The following is a 13,267-nucleotide window of genomic DNA, read 5'->3' as shown; positions in this document are numbered from 1 at the left end:
ATATATATATATATATATATATTTATATATGTATATATATGTCTCCGTAGTGTAATGGTCAGCACGCTCGGCTACCGTTCTGGAGGTCCCGGGTTCGATTCCCAGGGGGGGTCAAATAAATATAAGTGATTTTTTCACTGTAATATTTCAATATTACCCTGGACTGGTGCCTGAACCGGAGGGCTGATCACCTTTCCTTCGTGTGTAAACGATCAAGATAACACTGTGTTCATATGAAGCAGTGCCCTATGCACCATTGGGGTGCGGATGAGGGTTTTATTATATATATATATATATATATATATATATATATATATATATATATATATATACATGTAAACATTGTGTTTCACTCTCTCTCGCTGCTCGCTGATGGTGTGTGAAGGAGACGTGTATTGACCAGTGCTTGCTATTTGTTATTTTATTATTATTTTATGTTTAAGACTTTTTGTTTCTGTATTAGTGTATTCATTAGTGTATTTTTATATAAGATACTGTATATATGTATTATGCTAAAGGCCGTTCAATAAAAAAATATGTAAATAAAAGTAGAATTCAATCCAACAACCTTGTATAATTTTGGATATATTACCCAAAAATTCAATATGGAATTCTACCACCAGTTTCCAGTTACAATAAATGGATAATTTGATTGTGACGTATCATCAAAGGATGATTCGACTGCGTTACGTTATCCCTGGGCGGTCCGGATCTCGGCGTGATCTGGAAACATCGGAGGGACGTTCTCCCGGACGGGTGGACGCGGCCGCGCGCTCGCCCCGGGCGTCTAGACTCGGTCTAGACCGGCCGCGGTCGGCACTAGCTCTTGCTGTGCGGCAGCAGCGTGTTGGTCTCGTGGGCGACCGCGTCCATGAACTCGGGCTCGGCCAGCTGCGCCAGCTGCTTCACGGGCGACTGGTGGCGCGAGCTGCGCACGGAGCCGTTGGGATTCGAAGGGGACACCTGCAAGGGAAGAGAGAGACTCGTCATCTCATAGCTGCGAGATATAATAAAAAAAATAATAAAACCCTTATCCGCACCCCAATGGTGCATAGGGCACTGTGTCATAAACGCAGTGTTATCTTGATCGTTAACACATGAAGGAAAGGTGATCAGCCCTCCGCTTCAGGTACCAGTCCATGGTAATATTGAATTAATATTACAGTGAAAAAATCACTTATATTTATTTTACCCCCATTGGGAATCGAACCCGGGACCTCCAGAACGGTAGCCGAGCGTGCTGACCATTACACTACGGAGGAAGACAAGATATATATATATATATATATATATATATATATATATATATATATATATATATATATATATATATATATATATATATATATATATTAAGTGATTAAAAAAATTAATAAACAATACCTTTTCTTCAAAATGCAATAGCAACACTTTCTGCCCTGTAGCAAAAATTTATGATCTTTGATATGTGACGTTATGGAAAGGAGTGAGCGATGTTTAAATTTTATTGGACATGACTCCCCAGTATACAGATTTTGTACGGAGGATAGCCAAACACTCATCAACATTCTCTATAATTGTGACGCACTCGCTCGCAAACCAAGTCACATCCTCGGAGGACCCCTACTGGACGCCGAGAAGGTGGGAGAAAGGAGACAAGTGACAAAACCTAAAGTGTAGTAAGCTGGAGTGGCACAGTAAGAATTGACCCTCGGATATTGCAACGGATCATTGCGGCGTCAACTTGGCCGTAGTAATATGAAATTTCCCTTACCGGATGTGAATTCAGGTGGTGAGAAGGTGATCTGTTTTCAACAGGGCTGCCTTCTTCCTCTAACGAATGCAATAGCTGTAAAAATAGTTATAAATAATTAGCTTATTAATATATATATATATATATATATATATATAAATATATATATATATATATATATATATATATATATATATATATATATATATATATATATATATATATATATAGTCATTAAATTTTATTGTTTATTATATTGTAGTCATACAGGAGAAAGTGACCAAGTGCATTTGCTTACAAAAACGTGATCATTGACTATTTGATATCTTACTAGCTTAATATTGCCCTGAAAAACATCCCAAAGGATTTTAAACTTGGAAGTATAATATATTGACTTGGTAAAAATGGCTAACGGCATTGGTGTTTATTTTGTTGCCAAGCAAAAGTGACTTAAATGGCCCTCCTGAACATTTAACGTTCCGTTAGTTGGTCACTTTCTCCTGTATGACTACGATATATTTATTTTTTTTTATTTTTTTATACATAGTCATTAAACAATAAAACTATGCATTAGAGAGCCATAAAACAAGGATAATGGAGGCGGGTAGAAACGAAATAGGCCATGTCATTCGGCCACGTCATCATGACAGACAAGCACCAACGTTATAAATGCTGAACCCATTTTTCACACATTCTTTTTTCAGCAAACTGCTTTTGTCTGTTTGACTCCTCGCGTCGTCCGCCAAATTGCCCTTTGAGATTCCTCGATCACCCGCAAATGGGCGATGTCGCCCATTTTAAGACGCCGCGTTCTGGCGTCTCTGATGCGCGCGGAGGCGGAGAGTTCCTCACCTTCTCCACTTCATCGTCAAACTGCTCGCCAGCGTCCTCGGAGCCCTTCTGGCGGCTGCCGGCGCAGCGCTCCATCAGGGTGGCCCGCTTGGCGGCCAGGTACAGGGACCTGCGGGGGCAACAAAAGATGTAAATATGCAGCGAAACCTCTCATAACGCGAACAATTCGTTCCAGAATCTTACTCATGAAGCGAAACATTATTATGTAATTTTTTTAATGTTTTAGCACATTTTTGTGGCACAACTTTTTAAATTATATTTTGTATATTAACCTTCTAACCGCGTTAACTTTGTTCCTAAGAGACGCCCGTGCGCGGCGGTATTTCGCCGGTTTTTAAGTGATTACTTTTATCATGTATTTAGTTAAGAAACGATTTATTTCCCTAAACAAAAAGTTCAATGGGATTCATTGTGCCTTTTTGGTACTCTATAATACACTTGTGTCACATTATTCTCGAAACATATCGTAATATAAACAAATAAGATCGTAACATAAATAAATCAAAGCACGCATCGTGTGTCACTCTTACCCACTGGCGATGCGTTGCGTCGAGAGTGAGACAGATATAGGGCATGATTATGGCGCTGACTAATTACCGACCTCGAGAAAAATCAGGGATCTGTTCTTTTATTTATCCTTGTGGTGTTGCAAATTATTAGTCAGATATTTCAACAGATGTCATAAGGCCGAGGATTGACGTATTATTTTATCCAAAGTTCCACACCATGAAAAAATCCCTCCAAGTTGAACTGAGGTTGGAAACTTGGAGCAAAGTAAAAACACATACGCTTATGTCGGCCGCGTATGGGGCATGTTTTGTGAAAACACATACGGTTATGCGAGCCGCGTGGATCCGGTTAAAAGCACTGATTTCGTTTGTGATTGGTGAGATGAAAAGAAATATTAATTACCTCTTGACGCTGACGTAGAAGACCTCCGTGATGGCCCTCACGGAGTAGTCCGGGACGAAGGTGTACCGGATCATGGAGTCCATGTTGATGGACTGCAGGGAGCCGAGAGCCGTCGGGGGGATCACGGGAGACTCAGCTGCGAAGAACAACACATTTTCATTTTAACTTTATTTTAAAATGTCTATAAATGACTAACTAACTAACTAACTAACCAACATGCCGCTTCCCCGCAGGGGTAGGCTGAGAGAATAGAACGCCACACCACTCTGTCTTTGCAAACATTCTTCGCCTCATGCATCTCCTCATACATACCCGCCGATTGTTACGACTCCTAACCTGACCACTTTCAAGTATTCAGCATACCTGATAGTGCCATGTTTTTCTCGGTCTTCCTCTGCTCTTTTTTCCACTTGTTTTTGTTTTAATAGGTCTATAAATGTGTTTTCTTTAGTAGTTTCATCATGACTTACCACAAAGTAAATGCCAAAACTACAAATAAAATAGTTATGGTATTTTCAAACTAATGTTTGATACGTAAATTGAATGCAAAAATTAAAATGGAGTTCTAGAAATTAAACGACAAATATATTGATAAAGAAATTAAAATATATTTAAAATATTTGTGATTTTCCATTTTATAATTAAAATGTCACTTTCATATTATTTTTCGACATCTCATCAAAGATGAAGAAGAATATAAAAGTCTGGGCATTTACGGGGCTGACGACCGTCTTAGGCTGGTTTAAGTGATCACTTTACACACGTGTAACATTCACCAATTCTACCCGTTATTGACAACCGCACTACTCAAATTCTTGGAAGTTCTATATATATATATGAACCAATTTAGAAACCTTGTTCTTGAATCGCTAGAACTTCACTAGAGACATCTATTGGTGAGATGTAAAGAAGCTTTTTACTAAGTATAAAACTCTTATATTATTGATTCAAGAACAAGGTTTATAAATTGGTTCATATATCTAGAACTTCCAAGAATTTGAGTAGTGTGGTTGTATTGTAATAATGGGTAGAATTGGTGAATGTTACACATGCGTAAAGCGATCACTTAAACCAGCCCATGACGGTCGTAAGCCCCGTAAATGCCCAGACTTCCATATTCTTCTTCGTCCTTGATAAGATGTCATAAAATAATATGAAAAATAACTCCTGTAATTGGAGATAATCCAGATTTGTGAACAGGTATTTGGACACACTCAAAATTTTGTGAGTAAAACTTAAAAATCAACACATTTTAATCAAAACATGCGTCCAAATACTCGTCCACAAATCTGGTTTTCTCTTCTGAGTTATTTAGACATTTTAACACCTCAGATGAAGAAGGATACAAAAGTCTGTCAGATAAAAAGCTACATAAAAAAATTAAAATCATCTTTCAGGCGTTTCAACGTATGTAAAAACAATCCGGGTTCTGATCTTGCGTCCAAACATAGAGCTTCTGCTAAATAAAAGTTTTCCCAAGCCAACCATAGATGGCTCTATTGAACTCACATACAGTGTAATGATATTAAATGTAGAGGTGCCAAAGAATTGAGTACCGTGGTTGTCAATCATGTGTAGAATGGTGAATTTCGCACGTGCGTAAAGTGATCACTTTTTTTTTTAACCCTTACCGCACCCGATGGTGCATAGGGCACTGCATCATATTAATGCAGTGTTATCTCGATCATTAACACATGAAGGAAAGGTGATCAGCCCTCCGCTTCAGGCACCAGTCCGTGGTAATATTGAATAAATATGAAGAGTGAAAAAATCACCCCCCTTGGGAATCGAACCCGGGACCTAGAGTGCGGTAGCCCAGCACGCTGACCATTACACTACGGAGGCGGATAAGTGATCGCTAAACCAGCCATTATCAAACTACTGTACTACTCGTAAGCTTGTGTGATACCACCCGTACGCTTTTGTGATACCACCCGTACGCTTTTGTGATACCACCCGTACGCTTTGTGATACCACCCGTATGCTTTTGTGATACTAAAATTGCATTTGACAAAGCGTAGTGCGGTGTGTGGAAGCGAGTGTGTCGTGAGTGAATATGTTAGTTTTTGTCAGACCAACCGCTGGGAGCGTTAGGAAGTTTTTTGTCATCCGCTTGATCCAGCGTGGCCGTGTTAGATTGGCTAAGACCTGCCGCAGTATTTTAAAAAAACATTTGAATATAAGGTATAAAACACACACATATCGCTCACTCCTTTCAACAACGTCATATTATCAAAAAGCTTGATTTTTCAGGAGATCACTTTTAAATTTTAAAAATATAATACAATGTATTAAAAATAAATATCAAGCCACTTATTGAAATTTTTACTGTGCAACAGATCTTTTTAGGTAAAACCTGAAGGTTTTTTCGTCTTTTAAAAAATATTTAGTATATTTTAAAAAATAATTAAACAATACCTTTTCTTCAAAATGCAAAAACATCACTTTCTGCCCTGTAGCGGGTAAATATTAAGTTTAAAATATGCCGCTTTTGCTGGGATACAGTACATTTTCTGCACATTCCAAAAACATGCACAACTGAAAATTGACGATATTTGATATATGACATTGTTGAAAGGAGTGAGCGATGTGTATATATATATATATATATATATATATATATATATATATATATATATATGTATATAAATAATATATATATATATATATATATATATATATATATATATATATATATATATATATATATATATATATATATATATATATATATACACCGCAGGACAAAAAAATTTACGAGTTTACCTGCTACCGCACGCCTTGACTTTACTTAACTCTTTTTCTAAGAAATCCTTTTTTGATACCTCTTTCTTTTGTTCGATAAATTAAGGACACTATGTGTCACCTTTCTACAATATTTATATTTAAAAATGTCTCAAACAGTCTTGTTTTACCCGCGTTTGAGTGAACATAACACAACAATCATGAAAAGTGCAAAGAAAATGTCGATTGCGATGAAATCCAAAATAATCACATTGTCGCAACAAAACATATCTAATTGTGAAATATCTCGTCGAGTTGGGTATTCAGAAGGTGCAGTGAGGTTTTTATTAAAAAAATTCCAAGAAACTGGATCCATAGAACGGAAAAAAGGAAGCGGACGGGGGCGCGTGACATCTGCCCGAGATGATCGCTTAATAAAAAAAATTGTTATGCGCGATCGATTTTTAACGGCATCTGAAATACACGCAGAGGTGCAGTCTACCAGCACATCAACATTTTCAGTAAAAACAGTGTCCAGGCGGCTGTTGGAGCATGGTTTCCAAGCACGAAGACCCGCAAAGAAACCATTACTGACGAACAAAATGAAGAAGGCTAGACTGGATTGGGCGAAAGAGCACCAGAATTGGACCTTGGAGGATTGGCAAAACGTTATTTTCTCCGATGAATCAAAATTCAACCTTTTTGGTCCAGACGGCATAAAGATAGTTCGACGAAAACCTGGGGAAAGATATCATCCGTCGTGCGTCACTCGAACCGTTAAACATTCACCCTACGTCATGATTTGGGGGTGCATGACAGCGTACGGTTTGGGACCTCTAAATTTTATACAGGGTACGATGAATGCCATCCAGTACAAAAAAGTGTTGAAAAACCATCTTATTCCAACAATCGAGGACATTACGCAGTATACCGCGGACCCGATTTTTCAGGACGATTCTGCGCCGTGCCATAGAGCCCGCACTGTGAGTACAAATATTTATTTTTTTAATGCATTTTGTGACCACTTGATAAATAATTTATTGTTTTTTTACAGATCAATGAATTCAAGGATAAAATTGGCTTAAAATCGATGACGTGGCCCGGGAATAGTCCTGATTTGAACCCGATAGAAAATTTATGGGCTATTATGAAGAAAAAAGTCGGAAAAAAAAAATCAAAAAACATTGAGGAATTAAAAAGAAACTTGATTCAAGTTTGGGAAGAAGAAATAACTTCAGAAATTTTAGATTCGCTTTACGCTTCGTTAAATAATAGAATTTTACATGTTATAAAAAATAAAGGCGAATTCACTAAGTATTAAATATTTTTAAATGTTATAAATATGTTTTAATGTAAAATACCTTAATTTAAAATAAAGCGATTAGAACCTACTTCTTAAATATGAATTGAAAAAAAACATGTCTTTTATTATTTCATCACAAACACTCGACCATAAATGAACCGTTATGGGTCTCTAAGGTTCGGGTAATCTGATACCTGGTATATAATGGCAATTTCCAAGTACAATTCATGAGTAGGATCTTTTATTTTAACCTTGAAGTAACGAGTAGTCATCACATATGTCAAACAATACAAAAAAAAACTAATTAAATATCAAGAATAATTCATTATGTGTCAATTTTAGTTTTTTTGAGGACTCGTAAATTTTTTTGTCCAGGGGTGTATATATATATATATATATATATATATATATATATATATATATATATATATATATATATATATATATATATATATATATATATATATATATAAATATGTGTTAATGAATTATTACGCCGATCCCTTGTAGGGGTAGGCAGAGAGAATAAAATGCCATACCACTCTAGCTTTGCAAACATTCTTCAGCTCTTCCACATTCATCCATCTCCTCATACATACACGCCGATTATTCCCACTCCTGACCTGACCAAGCTCAGTTATCTAAAGTAAACAATGCCAAGTTTTCCTCGGTCTTCCTCTGCTTCTGTGTTCAACCACATTTTCTCATAAATTTGTTACACTACCCTTTCCTCACTCATTCGTTCAACATGTCCAAACCATCTCAACAGACCTTCCTTAATTCTATCGATAATGCCTTGCATTGCCTTCTTCTACTGTCCATGCCCAAGTATTTGAAATACTTGATCATGGCAAGTTATCTTTGATCTTCCTCTGCTTCTATTTCCAACCACATTCGCCTCGTAAATTTGTTTTACCGTTCTTCTTCACTCATTCGATCCACATGCCCAAACCATCCCAAGCCGCCTTCCTTAGTTTGCTGGATAGTGCTCATCTCAGCCTTGCACCCTTTCCTTATATCACCATTGGATCATCTACCATACATGGTCTTGCCGCACTGAGAGATGGCATCCCGACTGCATCCAGTCTACTCTCATCCTTCCCAAACCATCCCAAGCCGCCTTCCTTAGTTTGCTGGATAGTGCTCATCTCAGCCTTGCACCCTTTCCTTATATCACCATTGGAACATCTACCATACATGGTCTTGCCGCACTGAGAGATGGCATCCCGACTGCATCCAGTCTACTCTCATCCTTCCCAAACCATCCCAAGCCGCCTTCCTTAGTTTGCTGGATAGTGCTCATCTCAGCCTTGCACCCTTTCCTTGTATCACCATTGGAACATCTACCATACATGGTCTTGCCGCACTGAGAGATGGCATCCCGACTGCATCCAGTCTACTCTCATCCTTCCCAAACCATCCCAAGCCGCCTTCCTTAGTTTGCTGGATAGTGCTCATCTCAGCCTTGCACCCTTTCCTTCCGAGAATGACACTCACCGATGCAGACGTTCTGCATGAGGGCCTGGGCGCCGAAGTAGGTGAAGGGGCCGCTCTCGAAGACGAGCTTCTCCCTCCCGACGGTCACCTCCACTCTCCCCTCCAAAATAATGACAAAGTAATCGACCTGGAAGCACAGAGAAAGAACGCTATACAATTTTATAGGGAATCATAATTGCTACACAGTTTTAAAGGGAATCAAAATGCTATACAGTATGGTGCCTCGGTCGGCCCGACAAACCATGGACGGTCGTGCAACAACATGACGTCACCACGCCGTTAAAAGTAGTTACAACGCAAAGTAGATTCTCTTTCGTCCCAAGCCACCGGAGCGACCTGACCTAACTTCAGATGCCCATTTACCGTACCATTTCGTCGTGACAAATTTTGTAACATTTCAGTAATATTTTAGTGAATTAAGTTTAGCGTAAAACCTAGCGCAACCATCAAGCAGAGTGCGCTGACGTACTTCGGACACGTCATGAGAAATGAAAAATATCGTCTTCTCCACCTAATCATACAAGGAAAGATTGAGGGGCGAAGAACTCAAGCACGCCGAAGGACATCATGGCTGAAAAACCTACGTCAATGGTTTGGCAGAAGCACCAAATCTCTGTTCCGAGCTGCAGCATCTAAAGTGAAGATAGCCATGATGATCGCCGATCTTCGTTAGAAGTGGCACAGAAAGAAGAAGAAGTAAAACCTGTTAATCTTAAGTTAAATCGTAAAACAAATTTTTTTTGTCCAAAATAAACGCTATATCAAGTAAATTCAAGTATTTATTCTTTTTATGATTTCATATAATAATCAATTGCAATCTTTGAGGAGATTGGGACGCGTGGGCCCGTGATCAGTACCAACGGGCCACCAATACGTCCACACAGTTTTAACGGGAATCAAAATGCTTTACATTAACTAACTAACTAACCATCACGCCGCTTCTCCGCAGGGGTAGGCAGAGAGAATCCAACGCCACACCACTCTGTCTTTGCAAACATTCTTTGCCTCTTCTACATTCATGCATCTCCTCATACATACCCGACGATTATTACGACTCCTGACCCGGCCGCTTTCAAGTATTTGACATACCTGATTGTGACAAGTTTTCCTCGGTCGTCCTCTGCTTCTTTTTCCAACTACATTCGCTCCATAAATTTGTTTAACCGTTCTTTCTTCACTCATACGCTCCACATGTCCAAACCATCTCAACACACCTTTCTTAATTTTATCGATAATGCTTATCTCAGCCTTACATTCTTTCCTTATTTCATCATTCGAACATCTATCAAACATCGTTTTGCCACACATTCGTCTGAGGGATTGCATTTCGACTGCATTCAGTCTGCTTTCATCCTTCTTTTGCCAACTCCATGCTTCGCTTCCATACATAAGGGTTGGAACCAGAACTCCATTGTGTACTGCCAGTTTAGCTTCCGCTGATAGATTTTTATTTGCTAAAACTGATTTTAGTGCACCATTCACTCTGTTCCCAGCATTCACTCTGTGCTATATATGCTATAAATTCTTTTAGGGAATCAAAATGCTATACATTTTTTTAGGGAATCAAAATGTTATACATTTTTATTAGGAATCAAAATTCATTACAATTTGATTAGAAATATAAATAATACATATTTGCATCGGGAATCAAAGTGCTTTAGAATTTGACAGGGAATCAAAATGCTATTCAATTTGAAAGGGAATCAAAATGATACGCATTTTAATAAGGAATCAAATTGTACACATTTGTATTAAGGTGGAGACTGACCGGAGCATTTGGTCGTAACGTAACATGTTACGATGCAAGCATTCGTATAGTCAGTACAGCGAGCCGCACGCTCCATCCCTAGTTCTCCATCCGGATGCTCGCCGCGAGCGATGTTACGACGTTATATTACGACGAAACGCTCCGGTCAGTCTTCCACCTTTAGGAATCAAAATGCTGTGCAGTTTTATAGGGAACATAAATGCTTTTACAGCACATTTTTACAGGGAATCAAAATGCACTCGGGATTGCGTGCCGAGCCTAGGGTGTGGATGCTGAGGCTCACCGGTTTGCCTTGCTCGTAGATGAGCGTGGTGGGATCCGACTTGAGCCGCTCCTTGTTCCGGAACTTGATGTGGTGGATGATGTCCTGCTTCAGCATCCGGCGCAGGATGGTCTCCGAGACCACGTCGGACTTGAACGGCTCCACTGCTCCGGAAAGATACAATACACGCAGTGAACAAAATGATCCAAGCAACATTTGATAAATGGCGTCACAGGTTATAATAACATTTTGAGTGTGTCCAAATACTCCAATTATATTTTTTGTATTTTATATCAACACTGTCCGCCTCCGTGGTGTGATGGTCAGTGTGTTTAGCTACCGTGCTGGAGGTCCCGGGTTCGATTCCCAAGGGGGGTAAAATAAATATAAGTGATTTTTTCACTGTTATATTTATTCAATATTACCCTGGACTGGTACCTGAAGCGGAGGGCTGATCACCTTTCCTTCATGCGTAAACGATCAAGATAACACTGCGTTTATATGACGCAGTGCCCTATGCACCATTGGGGTGCGGATAAGGGTTTTATTATTATTATTCTAGTTCTACTGATAATACCTATACCCTTATACCTTTTACTATGACTAAATTATATTGTATACCCACACACAGGCCATGCCTTTGTGGGATCTTTTTTTGTATTCATATTTATATTTTATTCATATTTTTTTGTATTTGAATTTATGTTATGTAATGCAAAAGAATTTAAAATAAAGAAGAAAAAAATATTAGAGTTATTTTTCAGCGGTTTTATAATATCAGAGGTTTTTCGGTCTAATATTTGTTCAATTATACCCTGGACTGGTACATCGACATAGTCCCTGGTAAAGGTGAAGTTTCTTCGTGTATTAAACGATCAAGGTAACACTGCTTCTATACGATGCAGCGCCCTATGCACCGTTGGGTGCGGATGAGGGTTATAAAATAAAAATTAAATGCAATTTCCAACTAACAAAAAAATTATTAAAAAAGTGGAGAAACCCAGATTTGTGAAAAAGCATTTGGACACTGAAAACATTGTCAAAAACGTGTACTTATTGTCAGGTAATATATCCGAAATAAAACAAGGTTTGTTGGATTGAATTCTACATTTATTTATGTATATGTTAATACGTGACGCGTTTCCTCTTCTTAGGACATTATCAAACACTCGGGACATTATATATGGGACTTGGGATATTATATATTATATTGTGGTCAGGTTAGGAGTCGTAACAATCGGCGGGTATGTGTGAGGAGATGCATGAACGTGGAAGAGGCGAAGAATGTTTGCAAGGACAGAGTGGTGTGGCGCTCTATTCTCTCTGCCTACCCGTGCGGGGAAGCGGCGTGATGGTTAGTTAGTTAGTTTAGTTGGGATATTATATATATAATGTCCTAAGAAGACGAAACGCGTCACGTATTAATATTTATTCATTTTCATTCAAACCCTTATCCGCACCCCAATGGTGCATAGGGCACCGCATCATATAAACGCAGTGTTGTCTCGATCGTTATATGAAGGAAAGGTGATCAGCCCTCCGCTTCCGGTACCAGTCCAAGGTAATATTGAATAAATATAAGAGTGAAAAAATCACTTATATTTATTTGACCCCCCCTGGGAATCGAACCCGGGACCTCCAGTACGGTAGCCGAGCGTGCTGACCATTATGCTACGGAGGCGGACAAAATATACACATAAATAAATGTAGAATTCAATCCAACAAACCTTGTTTTATTTTGGATATATTACCCAACGATTCAATATGGAATTCTACCAACTGTCTGCGGTTACAATGAATATGTGTACTTAATGGTCGATTTTGCTTGTATTTTTAAAAACCAGAGCCGAATCGGGTCGGCTAGCGAGCAGTGCAGGGGCGTACTCACACGTGCTCAGGTACTGGAAGGTGGCCAGGGTCAGCTGGGGGGAGATCCGGATTCGCTGGTTCTCCCTCCTCTCTGCGAAGACGCCAAAGTCTTGCAGCTTGTTGGCGGGATGGTTCCGGCGCCTCTTGGACTTGTTGTCGGCTGCAAGAGAGACAGTTCCGGTATCATACATGATAATACTAGCCAAGGACATTGGTGCCATAAATCAAGCTGGGACACTAAACGAGCAACCCTCTTCTAGTGGAACGGGAGGCCTGCTGAGGACAGTCAGCAGTCTCCGTGTATCATACTATCTATCATTAGAATCCTATATTACCCTGGACTGGTAC

General features: G+C 39.0%; 1 protein-coding gene across 2 annotated transcripts in view; it reads right to left on the bottom strand.

Moving 5' to 3' along the window:
• Window positions 1-412: 412 nt before the first annotated feature.
• The window catches only part of LOC148301614 (uncharacterized), a 59,656-nt gene continuing 46,801 nt past the window's right edge, over window positions 413-13,267 (bottom strand). For both annotated transcript variants that reach the window (XM_088272983.1, XM_088272984.1), the window contains 7 exons: window positions 12,939-13,079; window positions 11,072-11,214; window positions 9,021-9,147; window positions 3,497-3,632; window positions 2,585-2,693; window positions 1,754-1,828; window positions 413-963 (listed from right to left, as the gene is read on the bottom strand). In XM_088272983.1, the coding sequence (XP_088129109.1) occupies window positions 820-963; window positions 1,754-1,828; window positions 2,585-2,693; window positions 3,497-3,632; window positions 9,021-9,147; window positions 11,072-11,214; window positions 12,939-13,079 (875 nt within the window). In that variant the 3' untranslated portion in view covers window positions 413-819. The remainder of the gene's footprint in view (window positions 964-1,753; window positions 1,829-2,584; window positions 2,694-3,496; window positions 3,633-9,020; window positions 9,148-11,071; window positions 11,215-12,938; window positions 13,080-13,267) is intronic.

Source organism: Brachycentrus maculatus, unplaced genomic scaffold (assembly GCF_059751285.1).
Source record: "Brachycentrus maculatus isolate JH-2025_06_01 unplaced genomic scaffold, ASM5975128v1 h1tg000534l, whole genome shotgun sequence".
NCBI classification, from domain to species: domain Eukaryota; kingdom Metazoa; phylum Arthropoda; class Insecta; order Trichoptera; family Brachycentridae; genus Brachycentrus; species Brachycentrus maculatus.
This window is presented reverse-complemented; position numbering and strand designations above follow the sequence as displayed.